Here is a 25,253-nt window from a genome sequence, read left to right as displayed (position 1 = left end):
GGTAGCCTAGCCAGTTAGTGGAATAGCAGTGAAATAGCCAGGCCATTTAGCTAGTAGATGCTCTGGCCAGTAAGCCAGATTATTCTCTAGCACAAGCTAATTGTGTATTTTAACCAATGTAGTCATTGATAGCCATCTCTCTAGCTGCCTGGTTGGCTAGTTAGCAAAGAGTTATGAAAGGTAGACAGCTGACATCTTTTTTATGATAACTATTTCATTTACTTTATTAGTGAGTCTGTGTCATGGTCTGCCTGGCTTTCTGTCTTTCTGCCTGGCTTTCTGTCTTTCTGTCTGTCTGTCTGTCTGTCTGTCTGTCTGTCTGTCTGTCAAATTCAATTCAAATAAGCTTTACTGACACAGCAGCATAGTATTGTATTATGTACATAAAAAGCAGTAGAATCAACAACAACAACTAATGCAAATAATAATAACTATGGGGCACGCTTGGACTCTCAGTAATGGGGGTGCAGATGGAGGGCTTTCTTAATAATAGTGGCAATAAATAGCAAAATAAATTGGTTATTATTATCATTTTACCTTTACCTGTATTTAAACAGGCAGGCATTTTACTTGTGTTTAAACAGACAGCTGCGCCAACTGAGAACTCACTTCTCTTTCGGTGTGATGATCTGGGGAATGCGAGCGATTGTGTAGCCAATCACATGTAGGTAATGATTTTATATTCTATTCTAAAGACTGCACTACACTGGGTCTATGTGAGACATGGCTTTGGGAGCTACTGGGGAACCTCTGTTGGATTCCACAGGAAATAATGATAGCATCCAAAAACAGTTTGTATTGAATTACCATTACAAGAGCACAGATGTACTTGTACTTGTAATATCTGGAGCACATAACAGGGGTACGTGAGTATTTCAGAGGATGACACTTCCAAAGTAAAATGAAAGACAATGGCATGTAGTTAGAGAACAGGGTGGAAGAAGCAGGAAATGAACTACAGTAGGTTTAGTGCTTTGTTCTGTGTTCAAGTTCATTCTGAATTGTATGAAGGATTGTGGTCACTGTAGTTATTTTTGTGTCAAGCTCTGAACAGTGCCAAACGCTCAATGGAATAGCATTAGCCTGCCAAGGCCTAACTTGGTGGATGGACTTGTTGCCCTTCCAATTACAGCCAAGCAATGGCAGATCCTTATAAAGGGCTGTCACTTCATGGCAACTAAAGCAAACATTACCATAATCTATGCTATGTAAGGCTACATTTAATGCCTACTAAATTATGCATGTAACATCATTATCATCAGTCTATGTTATAAGCTAAAGGAAAATTTCATAATTAATGGGGTGTCATGTTGATAATCTACAGTATACTACTATATGCCACATGGTGCTTAAAGTGTGTTCCCTCTTGTCCCATAATTATAACTCATATGTTTCTTTAAAGGATTCAGTTACAGCAAAATCCTGCTCCCAACCTGCTCCTGCTGCGTTCGATGAATTGTACAAGGACAAAACCCCTCCCAACAGAAGCAAACCTGAACTACAAATGCCCCCGTTTTTTTAAAGTTTTTTTTTAGATAAAGCAAAGCATTTATTTCCCAGAATTTATTTTCTTTTGTCACTGTAATTGAACAAATCAAGTTGTACCTCCTGTCCTGTTAATGTTTGGAGTCCAGTTCATACATCAATTGTATTTACACATCGCAGAACAATGTTGACTTAGCGAGTAGCGTCTCGAGTTGAGGTCTTTTGGTTACCGTGTACTTCAGGAATGCAAGCGCATATTCAAATAATAATTTGTTCCACAAAGTGGAATATAGTTTCTCAATGCCCATTAGTGAAGAATATTCAATGAACTCATACAGAACAGAATGTATATGTAACGCAACATGGCAGACGCATTATGATCAGTACAGACTAGAGGATACAGGCCTTCACTTTAACCCGACCACTGCATTCCAGATCCTTCCGCTTCTCATCCGTTAACAATCAAACAGAATCAGCACTGGCAGCAATTCAAGTGATTACCAGTTTAACTTTGAGATTGCGTCATTGTACTTTATTGCTCTCTGTCTGAATTATTACAGTAGACTATTATTGGCGTGACGTCAGACCCATTAATCTGAAGTGTAGAAGTTTGTGTAGGTTTGTGAAAAAGCTCAGGTTTACAGACTGTATTGCCAGACTTTATTTTGTGTTGTGCTCATACTCATTAGTGACTGAATTGATTGTCCTCAGCTGAATTGTGTCTAACATGATAGTAGAATCATTCCTCCTCTTTAACTAATACATCTTTTAGCAAACATAGTATAATTTTACTCACTCAATGAACAGTGCCTTGTAGATATGTAACATCCTCCATCATAGAATAAATATAGAGTACATTGGGGCAGCCTGTAGCCTAGTGGCTAAGGTCCATGACTGGGCCTCGGAAGCCTTGGTGCAGCCTTAAATAAATTATTATTATTATTATTATTATTATTATTATTATTATTATTATTATTATTATTAAAGGTAACAAGTCTTACAGGAAGAAGAATGGTTTCATCTTACCGGTCTTCCTTTGGGTCCGCGGTCCCCTCGATATCCAGCTGATCCAGGGGGTCCCTGTTTTTATCAGAACCAAAAGCCCACAGAAAACTCAGCTCAACTTCTCTCATGTCATACACCACTTCCCAAATGACTTCATTAGCAATGAAAAAATAAACTGATGTTTTAAAGATTTAAAAAGTAAATTAAATAGATTAATTTTGTACATATGCAGACGAAGCAACACCTAATACTTCTGTTTGTCTTATTTATTTTTTATTAATTTCTTTTTATCATTTAAATTAAGAGCTAATCCTCAATCACAGTGAAGTGGTAGTCACATAGTGGACCTCTACTGCCACCTAGTGTTACAAACTAAACATCTACACGCAAGCGAGACAAAAATATTTAACTTCCGATATTAAAACGGTTAAATCACGTATATTTTACAAGGATCAGTGATGTATGCAGTTTGAATAATATTTTAAATGGACTGTAAAATACATCATATGTGTGCTTACCACGGCTCCTGGGCGACCCCTGATTCCTACAATCTGAAAAGACGATAAACATGTACTCTGAGCACACAACCAATCAGATACAAGCAATCCACATACAATGAGCAGAATAAAATACCCATTACCCTGTGAATCTACACAAAAACCTTATTCCGGAATCATGGACATCTTGCCGGTTCCTTCATTTGGAGAAATATACTTACATATGGCACATCTCCAGGCTCTCCCTTCTGACCCTGAAATTCAAAACAATTCAGTTTCATTTTTGCATCTTGAAAATATTATCATCTTAAAATTGATAGAAACCCAGCTGTGAAATTCAATTTAAAAGCCGTAGCTCACCTTATATACTTTTCCATCTGAAATGAAAAAAAAGATGCGTAAGTACACACAGCATGTTAGCATATATTGTTTGAATGAAATGGTTTCCAGATTATGAATCTGTCACTATTTTGGTGGATTAAAATGGAAATGTGTAACAAAACAAAAATATATTGGTACCAAATTAAAGATATATTTCCAACTCAACCAAAACACAAGCTGAAAAAAGAAGGCTGCTTGGATAGCTTTTATTGATTATTTTCATGCAGGTTAAAGTTAATAATAAATATGTGGATGCGTGGCAGTGACTAACCAGGCCTGCTGTCTCCACCACCGCTGGTGTCGCACACTGGGCAGCATTCTCCCTCGGGAATGGTCAGCTTCTCACAGTTGGTCTCTTCACACTGGATCGCATCACACAAAATGGCTCCACTGTCACACACACAGATCCGGCATGGCTCCGGTTTCCAAACGTCCCTATTGGTGTAGATCTGCCCATCCTCCATACAGCTCCGGTCATCTCCTACATCTCCTACACACACACACACACACAGATACACACATACACACACACACACACACACACACACACACACACAGGAAAGAGAACAAACAGTGAGCCATATGTTACCCCCAGTTAAACACTTGTATAAAAGTTTATCAAAGCATAATTGCATGAATATAACTTCCAGTATAATGATGGGTGAAATTTTACATTACTGTTGGAAAGTGCATTACAGTGAGCTGGAAAGGATATTAAGAGTGTTAAAATGGTACATTTGATACTGAAATCTGTATATCTGTGAGATTAATCATACTTTTTTTTCAGTTGAACAGACAGTGACCTTTCATAGATCATTTGTACTGTGTTAACTTGCAAAAACACCCATGGGAACACCCTGTCCCCAGTTAGAGAATCAGAAAAAAGTCTGGAAAAAACATATTTAAAGTGTCTTTAAATCGGTTATTGCCAAATATTACTTGAGTAGCAGTTTGAACACCTGATTCAAAACAATGACAGAAATTTCCCATTAACATTTTTTCCTGAATAATTCAAATAAATCAACACATCTGGAATTAATTTATCACAAGAAATGTAGGCTATGGCTACTTTCCGACGTATTCACCATGTGCCTGTAACAGTATTCACTATGGCCGGCCATTTCATGTCTGTGATGCGTTTTCTCCACACTTCTGAATGTGCTGCGGATGCAATAAAAAAACACGGTGTAGCCTAATTCGTCCATGATTTATTTTTAATTTTTTTGGCATGGCTTGTTCAGTTGCAGTTATTTTCGATTTCAGGCTGCAAAACATACAGCACCATTTGCTTTGATACAGGCTGTCATTCAGATAACTAGAATGCAGTGCTCAGAGTTCTGCATGTTTTACAACTGAAACTGTTCCATTGTTTAAATCAGTGCAATGGAATTAATCCATGAAGGGTGTAGCCCCTTAAATTTGGCCAGTGTTGGCCAGTTTCACTTATAAACACCAGGTGTCACCGCTGAGCCTATGTGTCAGTCTACCGAACTGATGACATATTAGGGGTGAGTAGCCAAAATATTTTTCAAAGCCTTTGGGAATTCTCTAATTGATATTGGCTCTGACTACTTGAATACTTTCCCCATTAATGACAAGCATTACAACGTAAGTTTGACGACGGTGCAAGTGTCTGAACTTCTTACAGGCGAGGTACAATGTGAAAACAATTTACTCAATCACGATATCCACAGATTAAGGGCAGATGTCAGCTTTGATGTCCAATTCTGTTTCAAACCTCATAAACATTGGCATGACGAATTGGAGGCCGTAACCATATCAATAAGCCGCAATTATCCTGTGTGATGTATATCTGAATACACACAATTTCATTTTAAATCAAATCTAAGATTTTTGCATTGAAAACAATGGAATTAACTGTACGCCGTTGTTTGCTTCTTGACCCACATTACCAAGACACCTTTGCAGTTAGTTAGTCATAGTACTTCTGTAAACAATAAATCCTCTTCCGATATCCCTGTGGGAGACCACACACTCAGTCTCTCTGGCTAAAATACAGCCAGAATCTCACAAGGAAACACTAGGTAAACATTTTTAAGTAGCCTATTGTAGCTTTTATTATCGCAGTACCATTTTCACCTGTGTGCTGTGCTGCGCGGAACCAGTTCTTAAAGTTATCTTAAGTTCAAGTTTCAGAGCAAACAGCACTTTTGTACTCCAAAAGAAAAGACCAACTACACTGCAAACATCAGGGTAGGATCCCCGTTCAGCTTTTATTTGCATTGGAAGGACATTATCTGAGATTTATCACTGAAACATTGCTGCCCGCAGTCCAGATGTGTCCGAAACTGTCACGCGTACTCAGATTCACCCAGGTTAGGCTATAGGTTTCAGATGCTCTTGCATTGTTCTCTTCAGATGTTTAGGCATAACGGGCACCTAACTGTGGCGGACTGCACGGAGAATGAAACAAAGCTCTCACCATATGTCATTACATAAACAACCAGAGCACAGACTGCTTATCCAACCTATGCTCTTTGTTCAAAAGTATCTCTTTACCCTCCTGTAATCTAAGATTCTTTTAAACGTGGTGATTCCACTGTATGCTTCTGCGTTTCAGAACTGCGGCTCCCTGAACAATCTTGAAAACACATTAAGAATATAATGTGTTCTCAATATAATGTGTCCCCCCCCCTTATAGCAGGTTTCTATTTTCTGACAGACGTGGTAAGAGCTCCAGTAAACATCACTACTGTGAAAAGTGTGCCCCTTTGAGAAGTTGTCCTGTTGCCCATTTTCCATAGATCAACGTAGATCCACCCCGTCCCCGTGCGGACATGCTCTACGTTAGACCGCCCGAACACCGTATCCATAGCAGCATTTTAACTTCATGCACACCTCACAGAATTCCTTCTCGAACTAAAAAACGGTATGGAGCAAAACGCAATGTGGTGTCCTTACTCACACGCTTACCTAAAACAAGTGGCACTAAAGAGGATGGATAAAAATAACAAATGGGCCCACCCTCTATGCGTTAAACAGAAAGGAAAGGAACATGTTAATACAGCGCTTTATGCGTTTTTCCTACTAAAGTGGAAATAGTCATAACTTTTCCTCTGTGTTTGGGGATTTGCTGTCATAGCCAGAAACTAGAGGTTAAAATGACGGCTCTGGAAATAATGAGTCAGATTTTACTTACATTTCTTTTCTCTTTTCTCACCATAGCACATGAGTTTAATTTGTTGAAATTGTCAAAAATATTTACTAAGCAACAGTGACTTTGATGAATTATTTAGCCTGTGTCAATATTTTAATAATCCCATTCCTCACATTTATGGTGTTCTTAAACAGATATTCTGAACAGTCAAATAAAATATGCATTTTTTAAATCAGGAAATGTTAGTTGGCTCTGCTGGAGATAAAGTGTGGGTCCCAGGAGAAAATGGGCTGTGTCTCTGTAAGACAGATTTACAGCTGATGGGAATTTTCATAGCGGCTCCAACATACGATTCCTGACTGACAGGGGCCCTCTGAAAATATTACAACATAGGATAAAAATGTGTTTCTACAATTGAGCTGCAAGCCTGAAAAAGTAGTTATTTCCAGTTTTTTTTTTCAAGTGTCCATTATTAGGTTGTGGAGGTGTGGTTAGTAATTGTGTGGGGATGGGATGGCCTGGGGGGTGGGGCCCAGTGTGGGGGGTTCTTTCATTGGGCCCAAAGTCCTGACATTGCACCTGGTTGTGGCCTTGTGTGGGTCTGCAGCCATGGTCATAGATCGTGGTGCATTAAAGGATGGCAGAGGTTGGAAGGTTCCAGTTCATTCTATCATGGTTAACCAGACCAACCTCACACTTCAAAGTGAAAGGGCACGGTCAGAGTACTCCAAGCCTTTATGAGGTTTCTTCAGAATGCTGCGGGAAGAACCATTTTCTTTTATATTAAAAACCATCCCGACTGAACCCTTTGAAGAGTAGGTTTTCAGAATGATTTTCCTTTTCAAAGTGCAGTGTCTTAGAACATAACTCCATTGCTTTCAGTTACTAGTAGTGATTGGTGCTTCACACATTGAGTTAAGAACACTCAAATCACAATCACAATCTTACACCTCAAAGGGTTAAAGTACATTTCCATAAATCTGATTTTGTCATAATGGGGACAGAGCTTCAGTAGTTTTGGTTCATCTGAATAGCATCTGAATTTATTTTTTTCTCCCCAGAAGCCATGTTGTTTATGGTTACAACATGCAAGGGAAATGTTCTTCCCCAGTCAGTCTGCGCCTCTCTGGGGTGAGCAGTGGACTGCGGCCAGGAAAGTTAGAGGAAGAAGTAGCCGATGACAAGCCTGTTCTTCTCTTCTCCCCTTTAAGAAATACGGTTTCTGCTCTGACTGGTGTTCCTCCCTGAGGCTTTAATGTGGTTTAGCCATCAGGGTTGATCAAGGTTAAACCCTGACTGCGCACGTACTGCCTGCGTAGTGTCCACCATTACAGCAGCATATTCACAGTGCAGTTAGCACTAGCCTGTTAGCTGAAATTTTTATTAAAAGTGACTTACAGTTGATTAGGCTGGGCAGGGGACAACCCCCCCTGGAGCAATGCGAGGTTAAGGGCTTTGGTCAAGGGCCCAACTGCTGTGCGGATCTTGAACCAGGACTCGAACCACCAACCTTCCGGGTCCAATCATGTACAGGCTGCTCCCATTGTGGTTGCATATTACATGGACAACAGAAGACATGTCGCATGTGCATATATGAACCCTCAAAATCAAATGCAGCCTCCAAATATATATACAGTATATGGGTGGGACATTTTTAATAATAATATTAATATTAATAATAATAATTCCTTGCATTTATATAGCGCTTTTCTTACCCGCCGGCCACTCAAAGCACTGAACAGTGATGGGGGGGGGAAACTTGCCAACCACCACCAATGTGTAGCACCCACCTGGGTGATGCAACGGCAGCCATTTTGTGGCCGAATGCTCACCACACATCACCTGAGGTGGAGAGTAGTATTTTTCAACTAACATAGCTGAAAGTTACTAAGGAAATACACAGTTCAATCACCATGAGGGTGTTCTTTTCAGGCGGCTTTCTTGATCATGTTTGGATCGTAGTTCACATTTCCCTGCTCCTTTTTTCAGAATCCTGTCTTCATTTCTAATGAATGGTTGTCTTCATTTTGTGGCAGCCCAGTTGCTGAGCTTAGCGCACTGATGTTTTCCCTCTTTTGTTCCTCAGTTTCACATAAATGCCGGTGTGAAGTACAGTGCTGTAACACCCCTCTCTCAGCGTTTTATGGAATGTCTAAAGCCCGGTATCGTAGCACACTTGGCACATAAACGCAAGAAAGAGGAAATGAAGATCAAAGATCAAATCTTGCCTTCCATCTTCCAGTAAAACGGTTTTGTGTGTGAAACAACTGTAATCATTTTCAAATAAATGCTTACAAAGAGCCTAAAAAGGTTTTTATATTGCGCTCATGGTTTCTGAACCCGAGAGCAGCGTGGGGTGGAGTCACATTTAGGGTTGGGGCTAGAGCAGTTAAGTGGTCACACCATGAGAGTACAGTTCAATTCAATTTAGGTGTATTCGTATCATGCTTTTCACAGAAGACTGTCACAAATACTCTTCACAGAGAGACAGAAGGGAAGAAAAAATTGGAAATACCAGCCCTGTGCTCCCAAATAGCATTGAGGTAAACAACTCCCTGCTTTGGTTTCAGGGAGGGGTGTGGCTTCCCTCCTTTATAATAATATTTTTTAGTTTTTATTTTAGTTTTGTATCCTGTCACATACCCCCACCCTCACCTCATAGGGGATTACAGTAGAATGTGTTCATATAGGTAAATGTGGAACTGTTCCCAAAAATCATCCCATCCCTAGGACATAGAATGGGAAAATACAGACACAGAGGCAAATGGATGGACAGACAGACAGGCAGGCTTGACTGCAGTCTCCTTCCCTAACTACACAGTTAAAATGGTGCTCAGAGCCTCCCAGCTATCTGACCAGGCGTCCTCTCTCAGGACTATGCAGGGTGTGCCATCTGCTAAGTTACAGGTTGGCAGGACACACCCAACACAACATTGGGAGTCTGCCACTTTTCATGGTTTCCTACAGAAATGACCACATTGACTCTGGACTCAGTCCCAGTCTTTGCAGGCGTTTATACTTCTAGCATGTCAAGCTGTTTTACACCACAGAGAACAGGCGAGGCCTTGACCCTCCGATCATATTTCCGCATTCGACTCCTTCTCCCTGCCGGGGTGTCTGGCAGCTGGCAACATCATCAGCCCCAAAGGGAACGGGATGTTTCAGTCCCTTTTAATGCAAACTCCCAAACTGCTCGGACAGGCTTTTCACAATCTCCCGAACTGCTCAATCACGCTTTTCCCAAACTCCCAAACTGCTGTAACATGCTTTCCCCAAACTCCTGAACTGCTCGGACACGCATTCTCCCAAACTTCAGAACTGCTCAAACATGCTTTTCCAAAACTCCAGAACTGCTTAAACATGCTTGTCCAAACTCCAGAACTACTTGAACTTCCTTTTTCCAAACTCCAGAACTGCTCTAACATGCTTTTCCAAACTCCTGAACTGCTCAAACATGCTTTTCCCAAACTCCAAGACTGCTAAAACTTGCTTTTCCCAAACTCCAGAACTGCTCTAACATGCTTTTCCCAATCTCCCCAACTGCTCTAACATGCTTTTCCAAACTCCTGAACTGCTCAAACATGCTTTTCCCAAACTCCTGACCTGCTTTACCATGCTTTTTCAAAACTTCCGAACTGCTTTACCATGCTTTTCCAAAACTTCTGAACTGTTTTACCATGCTTTTCCAAAACGTAGGAACTGCTTTACCATGCTTTTCCAAAACTTCTGAACTGCTTTACCATGTTTTTCCAAACTCCCAAGCAGCTTGAACATGCTTTTCCCAAACTTCTGAACTGCTTAAACATACTTTCCCAAACTCCAGAACTGTTTGAACATCCAGTTTTTTCTTTGTATAATTTCACTTTACTTTCAGATTTTTGCTGATAAGCACAAACAAAGATTATAAAGTGCAGAACAGTCTGTAAATTATTATGTAAATCATTCAGCTATTGTGTTTGAAGTTGAGCAGGGGTACGCTCAATCGGAAAGACACTGTATGTTTCCTCCCAATGGTGTGCAATGTTTTGCAACAGTTTTTGAGGCAATCATCTAGGCAATCATATATTCATGTGCAATTAAGGCATCATTCTGATGTTATGATGGTTACTCATGATTTTCACAACTCTACTTCACATATATTTATAAAAATGTTTACATTATAATTATTTGGGTAATTTTTACATTATTACTCATCCAAATGCTCAATGCTATATGCAGTAAACTAGCAATGTTATGTCCAGTGCACAGAGTTGTTGTAGTGTCTGAGATGGAACCGTATTCGGCCTATATATGTTCCAATGATTTGATTTCCATCTCCTCCGAGATGGAATGCAGTGTTCTATCAAACAAAGGAAACCAAAGAGATGCATTTTGCAGAAGGCACACGGACTACAGTGGAGCAGAGTGCCTCTGTCAGCAGTTTTTGAGCAGATTATCCTCGGATGTACTATCCCTGTGATCTAATTTAAGGGAGACTGTGGTGTAACTGCTGTACATGAAAGAACAGAGACATGCTAAGTATAGTTAAGTATACAGTAGTTCTCTTTTCTTTCGAACAACAGAAACTGTTCCTCTGTGTGTGTGTGTGTGTGTGTGTGTATGTGTGTTTGAGACCAGTAATTTTACAGAAATATAGATTCTGTAATGTCTTTCTTTTAATGTGGATATGGAATAATATTTAAGATAAGTTTTATTAATGTTACAGTATAATTGCATGTGGAAATTCCTGCCCCACAACATCCAGGGCATTTTATAAATGTCCCATAATTGCAAACCATGTTGGAGAATGTAGACTGCCTAACCACAGGATATAAAAATGGAACTATGAATTATGCTAATACGTATATAATCATACTTATTATATCCATGTACGTACGGAGGTCCGGGTTTTGGATTGCTTATTGAGAGTCACATCTTAGTCGCATAAAGTCACCGATACCCACAGCTGGGTTTTTGTGAGGCTTGTGTGGAAGATAGTATCCAATCAGGAGTCCTCAGTGGCCACGACAGACCAGTCAGCCTGCCAGCGTGTCGTAAGTCAGCTCTAAAGCAGTTTGTTAGTGGCTATTTCAGTTGAGCCTTGGCTGCTAAAAGAGTTAGCGCTACAGCAGTACATTACAGACCAGTCCAGTTGAGCATTGGCTGCTAAAACAGTTATCGCTATAGCAAATAAGCTAGCGGCCAGTCCAGTTGAGCATTGGCTGTTAAAAGACTACACAGCAGTGTAAATGGATCTGCCGCAAGCGAGCCACTGCAGTGCCCTCAACTGGAACAATGCTAGCTTGCTGAATATAGGGAATGTAGGGAAGGGGGTATAGACATTGGGAAGGGGATATGGACATTGGGAAGGGGGTATAGACATTGGGAAGGGGATATGGACATTGGGAAGGGGGTATAGACATTGGGAAGGGGGTATGGACATTGGGAAGGGGGTATAGACATTGGGAATGGGGTACGGATATTGGGGAAGGGGAGTATTGGTCTAAGATCTGCACAGCTGTTGGGCCCTTGAGCAAGGCCCTTAACCCCATATTGTTCCAGGGGGAACTGGCCCCCTGCTTAGTCTAAATAACTGTAAATCGCTTTGGATAAAAGCTAAAACCTTCAAAAACAAAAATGTCCAGAGATGTGCATTAAAAAAACGGATCATATGTATTGTATGTATGCAAAGAATAATTTCAGCAAAAGCCTAATAAATGAATGAAAATATTATTGTATTAATCCAAAAAAATGTACCAAATGTAACTTATTTAAATAAGGATTGAAAGGTAAGCGCTGCGATTCACACTACGCTATCAGATATATAATCTTGGACTGTGTATTATTTGGGATGTCCCAGATTTACACACTTCCTGAGTAAAGCACATGCTAATCCTCAGCTGTGTGGGGCTTTTGCTCCAAAATAAAAGTATCTCTCTCTCTCTCTCTCTCTCTCTCTCTCTCTCTCTCTCTCTCTCTCTCTCTCTCTCTCTCTCTCTCTCTCTCTCTCTCTCTCTCTCTCTCTCTCTCTCTCTCTCTCTCTCGCTTAAATGCCGCATTGTGTGAACAAAGAGGCAAACTTGCTCAATGTTCCTTCTTTGGGAAAATATTGTACATCATCAACCTCTCTGTACCGCAGTGGAAAAAATGAAGAAACAGCCACTATACTGCACCCTGAGGAATAATGACGACTGTAACAGATTATATACATAATGATGTGCTGCCTTCAGTCATGTGTAACATGTCTAAGCCAACAAATGTGCATTATTTAGGCCTGTAAAAGGTTATATACATAATAATGTTCTGCCTTCAGTCTGAGTAAACATGCATAAGCTAAATAAGCCAAATGTGCATTACTTAGGGCTGTCTGTTTGAAATGGCAGTTATAAACAGTGCCTATCGCTTTTAATGGTTTTCTTTTTCTAAAGAAACTCAGCATTTAATGGCATTTGGAGAATCGATTTCCACCTGCCTTGAAGTTGAAGGAAGTCAGTTTAAGACAGGCCATGGTCTGCATGGCGGAGGCACTTCCAGTGTGGTGTCAGAGAAGTAACGGTTTCCTCTCAGAACTGGAAATATACCCGGGATGTAAAATAAGTTAAGACAAACATGGTGACCTGGCTCTCGGGTGCATGGTGTCTGATATACTATATGCACTGTGTTCCCCGCTTGATTCTGCTCAAACAGTGGCACGGTAAAAAGCAGCTAGCTTTGCTGAGATATTGTCGTGCATCACAGCATGTATAATTGATCATCCCAAGGCAACCCAGGGAGCTGTGTCATAAATACCACCCCCCTGCCTGCCCCTCATTGAGTCACCTCTGGAAAGCCATTCCACAGTCCCGGGGGGCTGTTGTTACTACATTTCCCAGACTATGACTTACCTCCCCCCGCCTCCCTGTCTGTCAGTTACACATTTATTTCAGTCCTCTATTCCACTTTTACCCCAAAAAAACACACACCTCTCCGGCTCAAGACGCATCAATGTGTCTGACAAATCTTTGTTTTAATACAAGCGTTCTTTTCATGATAGTTCTTTTGATAGTGTGGTAGTGCAATCTAACAGAGCAGCTCTATTAGACAGGGGAAACGGCGTGTTAACTCTGTGTTTCTTGCTTAACAATGATATGATGATGGTAATCACAGCTAAATCACAGTTTATGGTCCATTACACTGCGGGGTAGAGGTGTGTGTTTGCAGATTACACACTGCCGTAGCGAGCTCATTTAGAGCCTGTATTGGTTATATTACATTACATTGTTGGCATTTGGCAGATGCTCTTATCCAGAGCGATGTACAGTTGATTAGACTAAGCAGGAGACAAGGGTTAGGGGCCTTGCTCAAGGGCCCAACGGCTGTGCGGACCTTATTGTGGCTACACCGGCCTTGGGGGTCCCAGTCATGTGCCTTAACCACTACGCTACAGGCTGCCCTGTATATGCATTATGATTATCTGAAAAAGTTATCTGAAAAAGAAAGTCTGAAACTAGGCACTACTTTGCACTAGTTTAGTTTTTGATGAATCAGTCAGTATGACAAAAGCCAATGATTTTGAAAAGATTCACTTTGTCTCTATGGGCCAGTTTCACAGATTAAGCATAGTTCTGGACTAAATTGAGTTTTCTATGAAGAATCTCCTATTAAAATTGGATGTAGTCTAGGACTAGGCCCAATCTGCATCTGAATATGTGCATATGCTTCCTGTGTTGTTTACTTGTAACTCCCACGGTAAAATTAGCCTCATTTGCATTACATTACATTACATTACATTACATGGCATTTAGCAGATGCTCTTATCCAGAGCGACGTACAACAAAGTGCATTGCGGTCAGTCCCTGATTACAGAACAAATGATGCACTTCGGGGGACATTAGTTGACTATTACACTGTTGATTAATTCCCCATTAATTTTCCATTGAATTCCCAACCCTCGCTCTGGTTGTAGCCTATGTGATTCTGTACAGTAAAATTAGCAGGAATGTTATAATGCCTATTTTTAGGTACAGGCACATTCCAGTTATGTATGTGCATATACTGTGTGTCATTCCTATAGATTCAGTGCAATGTGATTTATCATTGTGCAGATTTGATACTACAGAGCAAAATGTACCACAGTGTAAAGTGTTATTTTGAAAAATGTTAAGTCATTGAATGCCATTCCCCATTCATTGCATGAAGACTTGAAAGTTGATGATGATGAAAGTAAGGAACAACGGTGCCAGAGCGTTCTCTGTAAAGCCCACCTGTGCAGTTGCAGTGTCCCTCTGTTTCATCGCACAGTGCTGGTTCCAGAGGACAGAGGCCGTTTACTAGCCTTCTGCTCATCCCACCACATGGACACCAAATGTTTGTGGATTGATGAGGAGTCAGATGTGGCAGGAGAGTTTTACAAGAACTCTGACCCCTGTTCCAGCACTCTTTTGATGTCTAACTTTAGTTGCTATAATGTTTTGTCCAGGGCCGGCTCTAGGCATACACAACCACCCCCCCCCCCCCCCCCGGCAACGATCCCCAAATTCAGCTAGGGCCACTGAAAGGCTAGCTGGATCCTGATTCTGTCTCTCATATGCACATTTCAGCTTTTAACACAAATACAGGTCTCAAAGGCTGTGCAGCACAGACTTTAAGTGGCTAACTATCTCAGCGGAGCAGCTTAAATCACAAAAACCTTCCTGCCAAGAAGAACGGTTTGTGTTGTGTGTGAATCGTCAAAATGTGGAAAAGTTGTTAAAGCGTTCTGAGAAAAATCCAGTCCCCCATTAGACATGCCCCAGAGACTGGACTTCCTGGAGGCGAGATAGGGAGTTCTGGGGGGTGGGGGGGGGGGGGGTGGGAGGCTGTTCTCTGAAGTCTCTTCTGGGCTGGGCCCCAAAAAAACAACCCCCTCACAAAAAAAAAATAGCGACTGGGGACTCCCGACAAGCAGGCAGGAACCAACTGTTTGCATCATCATATCTTCAGTCAGATAACAGAGGAAATCCAAGCAGATACCCTACACTGAGTGCTCTGAAACATGGTCTGGCCAAACGAAGAGAAAGCTGACTGAACAGCAGCAAGAGCTACACTAAAGAACGGCATTTCCTCTCAAACTGATACTGTTTTCCAGAGAAACCCCTGTCTGAACGAGCCAGAAGCAAACATATCCCAGTGAGACTGCTGTTTAGATGGACATGGACATTGCAATTAGATGAGGACGCTTGTTGACCAGGGAACACATCATTGTCAGAATCTGGAGTCTTTAAATGCAGACCATCATTGTCTTTATTATAGCTTTAGTCTCTGTGGAAGCGAATTCATCTATTTTTTACAGTCAATTATGCACAACAAGCCACACCGCTGGGGGTCTGTTTTATATCAGAACTAACTGTACTGAGAAACAGCCCAAAGGGATATTCGCAGTATGTGTGATAATGAGCATAAATTATGTCTATACCACACATACACATGCACGCACGTACACATGCATGTAGGCACGTGCACGCACACACACACAAGTCACAAATGTATGACAAGTCACAAGTCACTACCTTATGATTGGTACTTCACATGAAAGTACCAATTTTGTTCCTTTGTTCAACTGAAATGGCTTCTTGCCTCTTGTAAGTGAAATGGTCTCAGCTACCAGCTTGCTCAGGTCCACAGAGCCTCTCCACAATGTGCAATTATCAAATTCTACCGGCCTGCATGACTCACTGCAACATGCAATCTTTCCACATCCGATTAGTCTGCCTGGACGGCTGCCTTTCTGTCTGAGAGGAGAGCTGTGAGAGATGTGGGCAGATCTGCTGGAGCCATTACCCACAATGCAGCTTGCTGAGGGAGATGAATTCTGTAGTTTACAGATTCTTTCATTTCATATAATATTTCACATTATGCTCACATCAGCACCAGGGATCAGCTTCTTAATTAATGTCTGCTGAAAAAAGATGATTTATTACTTATTTATTACCACTGGCTGAATAACGACATATTTAACTGGTGCTTTCATCTAAAGCAACTTACAGTTGATTAAACTAAGCAGGGAGCAATGTGGGGATAACAGCTGTGCAGCTTTCCCTGGCTACACCGGGGCTTGACCCACCAACCTTCTGGGTCCCAGTCATGTCCCTTAGCCACTGGACTACAGGCTGCCCCCAGTGGCTAAGGTAAACAGACAATGCCACTGAACAATAGTAAGGCCAATACTTAATCAGTATTACAGTATGAACCTGCCCACAGCCATTCACCAAGACCGAAAGGATCACATGATCAGAGACACTGAAGAAACAGCCATCCAGATGCACTGACCTTTCACCTGAAGTTTTTATTTTTTAATGTAAGTTTTGCTTTTTTAGTTTCTTGCACAACATATTCATTGACTTTTAGGCAGCCTCTGCATCTATTTTATTGTGTATGAATATAAACACTTTGGGCCAGTTCCCCAACACATATTAAGCCTAGTCCAAGACTAATTCAATTTTGAATATAAATTCTCCATTCAAAATTTTAGTCCAGGACAAATGTAATCGGTGTCTCTGAAATTGGCCCATTGTCTAAATAATGTTGAGTACCATACAGTTATAACAGACTGAGCACAGTAGACATGCATCTCTGAACACTTTACTCAGTACTGATAGAGACCCAGAAGTACCTTCACTTTCTTCAGCCTGCTGAAATGTGACCAAACAGAAAAGTATCAGGTTTACCAGCCACAGTATGTTGAGTGAAAACAGACCATAATTTCAAACAGGATCACATGACCCAGAGTACATACAGTACAGAACATTCTAAAGCCACGTCTCACAACTGTTCTAGAAACTCTGAAGGCGCAAATTTAGCAAAAGCTAATATGATACTTTTTGTGGTCAGGCACATTATTTTAATGAACTCCAGACGGCTTGGCACCAATGTACAGCCAGCAAACGGTATAGCCACATGACATCAGCACCATCTTCACCGGATTATCCCAGTTTACAGAGAATCGGTCGCAACATTTACAATCCTTTCAGTTAAATATTTTGTGGCGTTTCGTGTATTTTTAAACTGTGATATGCGCCAATCTTCCATGAGATGCAAATAATTACCAAGCAAAGCATAAAGACGTAGTTGTCAGAGTAACCTTAGACTTAGTGATTTTAATTGGGTCTCTCTGTCTTCTTCTTTAAATTCCTGGCAACAATGCAACAATGCTGACATAGATGCAGTGCAAAAGTGATTTTAGTATGCCCAGTTTTGCCTAGTTGGCCCAAGTAGCATGTCTGCTGGGAATTTGACCCTGTGTCTGCTGAAAATAGACTGTCTAGAAGAGCCCCTGATTAGCCAGTACAGGCCTTAGCTCCTCTCACCCAGACTAAACTAACACAAATGAATCTGTTAGCAAATCGAAAACAAATCATATGGTACCATACAAAATCTGTACATGATCAAAAACAATGGAAACAAAAATAAAGGTACTGAACAGTAAATAACACATCAAAAGTACACTGTTCCAAACGCCCCACCCACCAATTTTGAAAAGACACACAATGCACCAATTGGAATTTCCCACAGGAACCGCTCTAGAGATAAGGCTTTGATTGACCCACTCCGTTTGGCAGTGAAACCGGAACTGTAGCGGTAAGCATGTTTCCATGAAGCTGCCGTTAAATGTGAATGTTAGTAAGGAAAAAAACGGCAAATGAGTTGAAGTTTACCCCGTTAACCCCTTTATGATGGGGAGCATTTTGGCTGTTCGCAGCCCTATCACCCGAAATGCCTACGTGATTTAATACAATAAATCGATAACATAAGCAAACAGATCGGTAGCTTCTCTTAGCCGTTTTAACAAACATTGCTACAATACGCTTAAAATGAGACGTTAAACACGTGCGTGTTTGGGGAAAATATATCGTTGCGGCACTAGCATAAACAGATCACCATATAATTTCAATCAGTAAAACTACAAAACAAAAACAAATGCATTGGTCAATTATATAAGGAATTAGAACAAATCAGATAATTAAGAAGGCCTTTATGATTCATGAGATATTCATGAGAAGGCTTCACATTTAGCATTTTGGTCAGCTGTACAACTATTTTGGCTGCACGTGTCTGTGGCTGATCATGATATGAGGTACGTCCAGTATGGTCTTAAACTGGATTAAATCAACGGGTGTCCTTACCTTTCACAAAAATATTTATTCAATTACTTCTTACAGCTATCCCCATTGTGTTTACGCCAAAAAAATCTGACACCTGCCTTGAATTGTGAGTCAGTTTTTTGTTGATTAAATCCACATTTTAAATCTATTTTTTTAGTTTAAAGATAAACTTTCATTTTCTACTTTTGCAAAGTATGACCGGTTAATGAATTGTTGGAACAATTACTCTATGTGTGAGAATGTTAGTTAGTTTTTTGTTTTTTTTTCCTAACCAGGCCTCTGTGCTTACACAAAGCCTGTAAATACTTTTTAATGGGAGATGACATCATTGCAAACTGGAGCGCAGGCCGCCAAAAGTCCCAGGCTGGGGAGCCGCAGGAGGGGATGCTGGGATATGCCGACAGGTCCGGGAGACGGGGTCAGTGTGAGCCACCCTTAGCCCTTTACTGTACAGAAAATACGCCTCCGTAATCTACAGACGAGCAAAACCAGCTGTGTAAACAGCCTGAACTCAGAAACCTGTTCAGAGTGACAAAACTCCGACCAAGCTGAGTCCACCTTTCCTGCCCTCACCCCAAAGGCAGACTCTACCACCTCCTGACCCACCGGAATGTTCCAATAGCAGAACAAATTCGCCAGGAAATGGCTGACAGATCTTTGGCCACACGCGACAGGGCTTACGCGGGCGTTTAAGACAGACCGGGCCTCGCGCGCTAAAACAAACTGAGGATAAACTCCTCTCCTCCGGGCTGCGCGCTCACGGACATGCATTTCTGTGACCTGCGGTCCCCGCTACGCTCTGCCCTCCCCTGCTGGAGCCCCCCCCCCCCCCACTGTGAGCAGCCGTGGAGTGTTTTAATATTTCATAAATACGCCCAGAGAAAACCATTTAAACATCTGGAAATTATCACCTTCCACGCTTGCTGGCTGCCATGATTGGCTTTAAAATCTGTTCCCATGCTGTGGCTGGAGGTGCATGTGTTGAATTGAAAGTCTATCGGCTAAATCATCTGTGTCACGTTTTCCTCCCCAGAGGCCGTGGCTGGCTGACGGTGAAATATTGGTTCGGGGTCCTGGGATTCTGAAAGGCTTTTCTGGACCGCGTGCCGTCTCCTGTTTTCATAAACCAAGGAACGCAGAACCATTTAATCAATTCAGGGCTCAGAACGCCACATGGACTTCAGCTGTGACTGGACCTGGTATTAGTATTTTGTTGTGTTTGTTAGATACTGCCACCGTGACTGAAATCAATTGGTGAATCGCAGCCATTTTATGTTGCTCGGTCGATTGCTGAAGTCAACATTTTCAGTGAAGAATAAATCTCTTTTTGGTGACGTGAAGCTTGCTTGGCACTGACCCTCGACCTGACTCTTGCGTTTAAAGGAAAACCTGTGTGTGTTACTTAGCGTATTATTTATGGCTGGCACTCTTACACTTAGGGTAGAAATGTAGGAGGGAAACCCCACAAAAAGTTTTGATGGACCGTTCTCAAAAGTTTGAGCGTTTAATTTCTGCTTCGCAGACCACGGTGTCTGTGGAAAGGTGACATCATGCTTTCTTTGCTTTGTTCTGAAGATGTCTGGAGAGCGTTTTATTTGCATGCAGGCCAGGAAAGGGGAATGTTCTTGCATCATTTACATGTGGCTTGTAACACCTCACTGGCTTTCTCTGCTCATGTGCCTTGACTTGCTCACAGTCATTATTCATCAGCATCTTGCTAAATATGAAAAGCTGAATGGCCTAAGGTATTTTATAATGAAACTTCCAAAAACATTGGTGGCTTTCTCTTAAGTGTACAGATTACCTGTATAAGCTTTCTTTTTTTGGCATCAAAAAATAAACCTAGGCCTCTTTCACTTTTTCTGGCCTTGACATGTTCTGAGGTTATGGTCACTTATTATCAAGCACTAGAATGTATGTGTGCATGTGATGTGAATTTAAATGTTTAATACATTCTTTTAATCGCTTTGTACATTTGCTTCAAACATCAAGTTTACAGTCATCATAAGATTTATCATGAGATTTATTACATCTTTAGAGCCCCCCACTGCCTGTTTCTGCAGTCAGCTTCAGCCAACTGCCATTTGTTCAGTTTATATACTTTTTTTCCCCCTTTTGTTTTGCAACCTCTTTGCAATTACTTTGTTCTAGACCATTTCACCACATTTCATTTATAGCCACCATTTTCCACATGAAAATAGCAGTTGAGCAGAAGCTCTTTGGCTTGTAATGTGGATGGCATGTTCTGCTGACGGGAGTGTATCTCGAAGCACGGTGGTGGAAATCAGTCCCATCATGCAATTGGGTGAAAAACCGCTCTTTATAAAGCGGACCCCCGCTGTCATTGGTGGAACGCATTTATCCTCCGGATCACCGGGTGTGTCTGGAATTCCAGCTGCCGGATTTTGGCCCTATCAGCAGACTGTCTGCTTCCCCGTCAAACCCCGGCTTATTGTCCCAGAGCCTCCAGAACCCTTCATTTACAGAAACCGTAAAGTGCTACGTACTGAAATAGCCCTGGCCCTCGACAGCTAAGGCCCTCTGCGTTTGGTTTGGGATGGTACAACGTGACACACACAATCCAACCTGCGGCCAGATGTTCTGCCCTTTGAGCGGTTCACGGCCCTGAAAGGGCAAATTAGTCTGCTTTTAAAACACGGGCGGGACCGAATCGCGTGAACCAGCTGCTTCTCAGCACCGTTGTGTTCTACACGGTCCACTCCACTCCACCTGAACACAAGCGTGACCACACGCTGACCGCGTATGTGCTCACATCAGTACAGCAATATTAAAACTATAACTCCTATTTTCCATGAAGAGTCTCACAAAGAGCTCAATCTTCACACGTAGACACACTTGGTGTATGGACACGCATATTGTGAGGAGGAACACGTTAAGTGAACACGTCTCCACGACCGTGGCATCCGTCTGTCCGTATGGACTGCCGCGGTCTGTCTTCCCGATTCCCGTTTTCAACGCATCCGGAGGGTGCAGCTCTCCCGCAGAAATGGCCAAATAAGGAAACCTAGCCGTCCTCCGGGAGGGCCGGCGGAGGAGCCCACGGCCGAAAGGAGCCGTGCAGTAATGGCAATCAAAACACAGGGAACCGCGGAAACCGCAGGGTTGTGCTGCAGATCAGACTCCATTCCGTTTCAGCTTTGACACGTGAAGCTGTGCTCCCCCTGCTCCCACTCCAAGCTCTGTGTTCTGTCAGGTACCACTCACGGCTGCTCCTTCTGACGCAACAAGTCTCCCGATTTGTTTGGCTAAATCATCCGGATTGTTGAAACCAGTCTTTTCTAACAAATGCAAATGGCACAGTTTCTTGGCAGTTCCTTTGGAATGGTGATTTTGCTGGTTGTGTCATTTTTGATTGGTTACCCTTGGGTGAATATGAGCTCCAATCACTTGCAGCTGTGTTCTGAGAATGACTTCCAGTTTCCCTGCATGTTGGAGCAACTACAACCACAAGGGGGCTCATTTTAAAACACCCCTCTCCCCCTAACAGAACTACTAGATAACACATACATTTTTAACCACTGAACCGCATGGCACATAATCTTTATGGCAAAACAGGCAACTATTGCAAACATAAGATTATCACAAGATTATCTAAAATGAAGGCTTTAACTGTCCATCATCTTAGTTTTTTTGGCATTCAGAGGGTGTGATCTATTGCAGTACTTTCAATGGGAAGTATTAATGTGGAGTTATTGTTATGCACAACTTTTTCCTACATTCGCAGAAGAACCTCAGCCACCATTTTGATGACATCCTTCCCACATCTGTCCTGCATTAAACTGCCTTTCTTCAAAGGCCCATCTGGGCTGGGGTACATGTGAGGGTGGGGTTGGTGGGGGGGGGGGGGGGTTGATTAATGTGGGTAATATTTAATGAACCAAACAAGGTGAAAGGAGCAAAGCGAGTCTGTGAGCCGTGTTTTACAGCCCTACGCCAGCCTGGCAGTCTCGGGCTGATTGGAACACAAAGGGTCACAATTACAGGGCAGCCCACAGCTGCATTGTTCCCCCGACAGCCAGAACAACACCCAGAGCCCTGCTGCAGTCTGCCCAGCCTCACCCAAACAGAGCGCCCATCTTCTCAGCTCCTCTATCAGTGCGAACCACAGCGTACCAAACACACCAACACACCCAAACAGGAAGGAATGTATCCAAACTTATCTATTCATTACACGACTGGGCGCATCACACTCAACCAACGAGGGAAATGGAAAACACTTGATGATTTTACAACTTTTTCTCGCTGCTTTTACCTGTGAGGCACTAGGGAAAAAAAGTGAGGCAAAACTGAACCAGAGGAGTCCGCACCTGGAAGAGTGCTGATGAAACCATGTAACATTCGCTCCTTGTTCAGCTGTACTACAGAACAAGGCAGCGCAGCAGCCAGCCAGTGCGCTGAGCTGTTCAGTGTCCCCAGGTCGTTCTAACACTAACCGTTACAGCAGACCTCCCCGCAGTCTGCCAACATGCACAACACGCAGTCGAACACACGGTCACGGGAAGAAGAAGAAGTGTGTTCACTCACCGCTGTTCCCGTCCTGGCATCGGATGAGCAGAAGTTGTGTGGCGGAAAGCGCGAGGAATAGAAAAGTCCTGGAATGTGAGGTCTTCATGTCTATAAGTCAGACATGAGCTCCCCTGTGCGGGAAAGCAGGAGAGGCAGAGGACGAAAGCTCCCAGGTTATCTGCGTGCCCTGCAGTCTGAGCGCGCTCAGCAGACCCAGCCCACGCTCCGATCAGGGCGCTCAGAGTTACAGCTCCGAATAAGAGGAATGCTCTTAACCCCCCCCCTTCCCCTTCCCCCCCCCCCCCCTCCCAGAGAGGGCTCATACTCACACACAGCTGTGGCTCTCTGGAAATACATGCCTTGTAATAAACCTCTGCCTCCCGATCAAACTTGTGTGCACACTTTTGCCACCACAGCACAATGGAGAGACACAGAAATGCAACAAAGGGAAGACGTGAGTTTAAACGGATGAAGTTAAAGTTCTTTGAGGAATTTGCACGGACAAGATGCTTAAAGTGACTTTTTTTTTTATGACTGTTTCATGCGTTTTTAACGGCAACAGAAGGGAGTTTTATGTGCAAAACGTATGACTAAGAATAGAAATACGTAACCCCTTTGACCTAGCTCAGGAGGCACCAAGGAATGGAAGATGGTTGGATATGTTTAAAAAGTGTTCAGAATTCTTTCCAGTGAAGAAACAAACATGCTTTAGTTTTTTTGTTGTAAGAAACATGGTAGACTGTCAGTCTTAAAAAAATAAGAAGAAATACACAGACAGAAAACTTTAAAAAAAATTTTGTCTGGAAAACTATGCTGGAAAAAACTACTATTGTGTGAGTGAGGAGTTCCCCACAGTAACAAAGACTCACCACCAGAGGTGCTAAAGCACAACAAAGTGGGCTCCGGCAGTAATGACACCTTCATGCCATAAGGGGCACTATGCAAAATGGCCCATTTTGTTTTCAAAAGCTTTCTTTGGGTTTTTGTCAAATGACTCATATCTTCAGTGTAGGATTGTAGGCATGTTGGGATTGTATACGAGAAGTGCTAGTTCCTACTAGTCACCATAGACACGCTTGAGAGAACTCGAGGGAGATTGGCTTCCTGAAATCTGATACATTTTTGCTAGCATTATATAGTGTTGAGCAATAGGTCACTGACTAAGTGGGCTTAACCCTATCAACTTTGCTCCCTTGTGGTTGAGTCACAGACATCCCAAATTATTGTTCTTATATATATGTATATATATATATATATATATATATATATATATATATATATATATATATATATAATAAAATGATGCTAGCTAATAAAAATTTGCTAGCTAGAACAGCTGTTTAGATGCTTATCAGCCTTGTATTTGCAGGGAAATAAAACTCCTGCCTCCCCCTCGCCACACTTACGGTTTACAACCCTCACCTCACCACGGACTCAGACAATAAAAGGCATATTCTAACATCAAAATAGGCATTTCTCTACATCAAAAAAATCATGTTCCAATATAAGAGCAAAGATATGCAATTCAGAAGTTGCAAGAATCAAGACATTGTTTTTCTTAGCTCACTTTTATTCCATGTCTGACAACATATTTCCATTTTGGTAGAAATATTTGTTTTGCTAATTATTTCATACAGACATATTTATGGAACCAAATGTCCCATCTGGTTATGAAGCTATGACAGTTTTCTGACTAACGTTGAAGTTTATTTCATAATCAGTTCAGCCATTTTTGAGAGAACTATTTATTTGCCAGGATTATACCTAAGCAAATCTGGGTTGGTCCTTGACTTAGGGTTAAACTGCAAAACACAAGGCGTTTTGTAATTATTTTGTATTTTAATGCATCTTTTATGTACACTATGTACATAAAAGATATATTAATGCTCTGACATAAATGTGTCTCAAATGTCTGAATGGAACAAGCCTCTTCTTTAATTTAAGTCTTCAACCAAGATAGGACTAATAACCTTTATAAGACTAGTTCAAAATTAAAAGGCCAAACAATACAAGGCTTACCAAAATAAACCATTTATTTTTCTATATTTTATTTATTTAAAGCAAAGCCACCAGCTATCAGTCGGTCCTTATGAAACACTGAAAGCCACTCGGCCCCCATCATAACTGCTGTTCCTGCAGTGT

General features: G+C 41.8%; 1 protein-coding gene across 1 annotated transcript in view; it reads right to left on the bottom strand.

Moving 5' to 3' along the window:
• Nucleotides 1–23,353, bottom strand: part of LOC133116487 (collagen alpha-2(V) chain-like) — a 49,041-nt gene extending 25,688 nt beyond the window's left edge. Inside the window, exons 1-6 of the mRNA XM_061226097.1 lie at nt 23,130–23,353; nt 3,640–3,858; nt 3,348–3,364; nt 3,209–3,241; nt 3,009–3,041; nt 2,512–2,565 (exon numbers count right to left, since the gene is read on the bottom strand). Coding sequence (XP_061082081.1) covers nt 2,512–2,565; nt 3,009–3,041; nt 3,209–3,241; nt 3,348–3,364; nt 3,640–3,858; nt 23,130–23,217 — 444 coding nt within the window. The 5' untranslated portion in view covers nt 23,218–23,353. The remainder of the gene's footprint in view (nt 1–2,511; nt 2,566–3,008; nt 3,042–3,208; nt 3,242–3,347; nt 3,365–3,639; nt 3,859–23,129) is intronic.
• Between the last annotated feature and the right edge of the window lie 1,900 nt (nt 23,354–25,253).

Source organism: Conger conger, chromosome 17 (assembly GCF_963514075.1).
Source record: "Conger conger chromosome 17, fConCon1.1, whole genome shotgun sequence".
Classification (NCBI taxonomy): Eukaryota; Metazoa; Chordata; class Actinopteri; order Anguilliformes; family Congridae; genus Conger; species Conger conger.
Note: the sequence above shows the minus strand (reverse complement) of the source record. Positions and strands in the feature narration are given on the sequence as shown.